The sequence below is a fragment of the Nanorana parkeri genome, unplaced genomic scaffold, assembly GCF_000935625.1.
Source record: "Nanorana parkeri isolate BGI_ZX_2015 unplaced genomic scaffold, ASM93562v1 scaffold2934, whole genome shotgun sequence".
In the NCBI taxonomy this organism is placed as follows: Eukaryota; Metazoa; Chordata; class Amphibia; order Anura; family Dicroglossidae; genus Nanorana; species Nanorana parkeri.
Window position 1 is genome coordinate 32,501 of NW_017309202.1, and position 1,010 is coordinate 33,510.

The window sequence follows — 1,010 nt, forward strand, 5'->3', positions numbered from 1 at the left end:
ATAGTAACTCTCAAGCAACCCCCACCCCCCCCTACATGGCACCCCGCCCTCCCACAGACCCATTCACCTGCCAGCAAGCTTCTGCAGCCGACAGGTGAATGAAAGCAGCCGGGTGCAATAGCCAATAGCGGGCTGGCTTTTTCTTCCCATTGTTTACATTCTGCTGCCCACGGCAGGATCTAGCCGCCGGCCGGCAGCACCCGACACTACATGTATGCAGTCATGATGTCTCTGCTGGAGCACACGCAGGCCCATACACACTGCTCCCTGTAAGACACGTCTTCCCATAATGCAGTTCTGTACAGACCACACAAGCCTTTCAGTGTACAACACAGCCGGACAACAGCGGGGCCCGGTGACCATCACCAGCTGCCGCCTGCATGGCCGTGCCTCAGACGCTTAGAGAATTATGTGGTCAGGGCTTTTCCCCATAGTTCTCCTTATGGGAACACAAACTAGCGTCCTCCCGTCACCCTAGGCTCAGTATATAGGGAGCTACAGCTCGCAGAATCGGATTCTGAGGACAGGAAGTGCTGCGTAGAGAGCCCAGCAGCTGCAAGTGATGGCAGCCCCCCAGCTATGGGGGTGACATCATTTTTAGGCCCCCGGGGGTCTCTTTCGGCTCAGCTCGCGGTGTCATGAATCTCCTTTCAGCGCTTACCTACCATTAATAAGTTCTAAGGCCTCATCCTTGGAGCGCGTGATTCGCTCTTCCCGCCATGATGAAGGACGCCGGGACTGGTTGTGCTTCACCAACAAGTGGGAACATCGCACTTTTGTAGGTTCGCCTTGCCCGTTCTTCCCACCCGCGGAGGGTCGCTCCCATTGGCTGGCATTAGTCATGTGATTGAAATAGTAAACGCGTCCTGCGAGGGGAAAAAAGAAACACATGAATATAGAACAGAATCCTTTCCACGGTCTCCTGCGGAATTCATACACTGCCTGCCCAAAAAAAGTCACCCCCCCCCCCCGACGACCACGGCAGGGACAGTGCTGTGGGACGCTCGACC

General features: G+C 55.8%; 1 protein-coding gene across 1 annotated transcript in view; it reads right to left on the minus strand.

Moving 5' to 3' along the window:
* Positions 1–1,010, minus strand: part of PIN1 (peptidylprolyl cis/trans isomerase, NIMA-interacting 1) — a 13,533-nt gene that overhangs the window by 7,015 nt on the left and 5,508 nt on the right. The window contains exon 2 of the mRNA XM_018574403.1: positions 666–866. Within this exon, the coding sequence (XP_018429905.1) occupies positions 666–866 (201 nt within the window). The remainder of the gene's footprint in view (positions 1–665; positions 867–1,010) is intronic.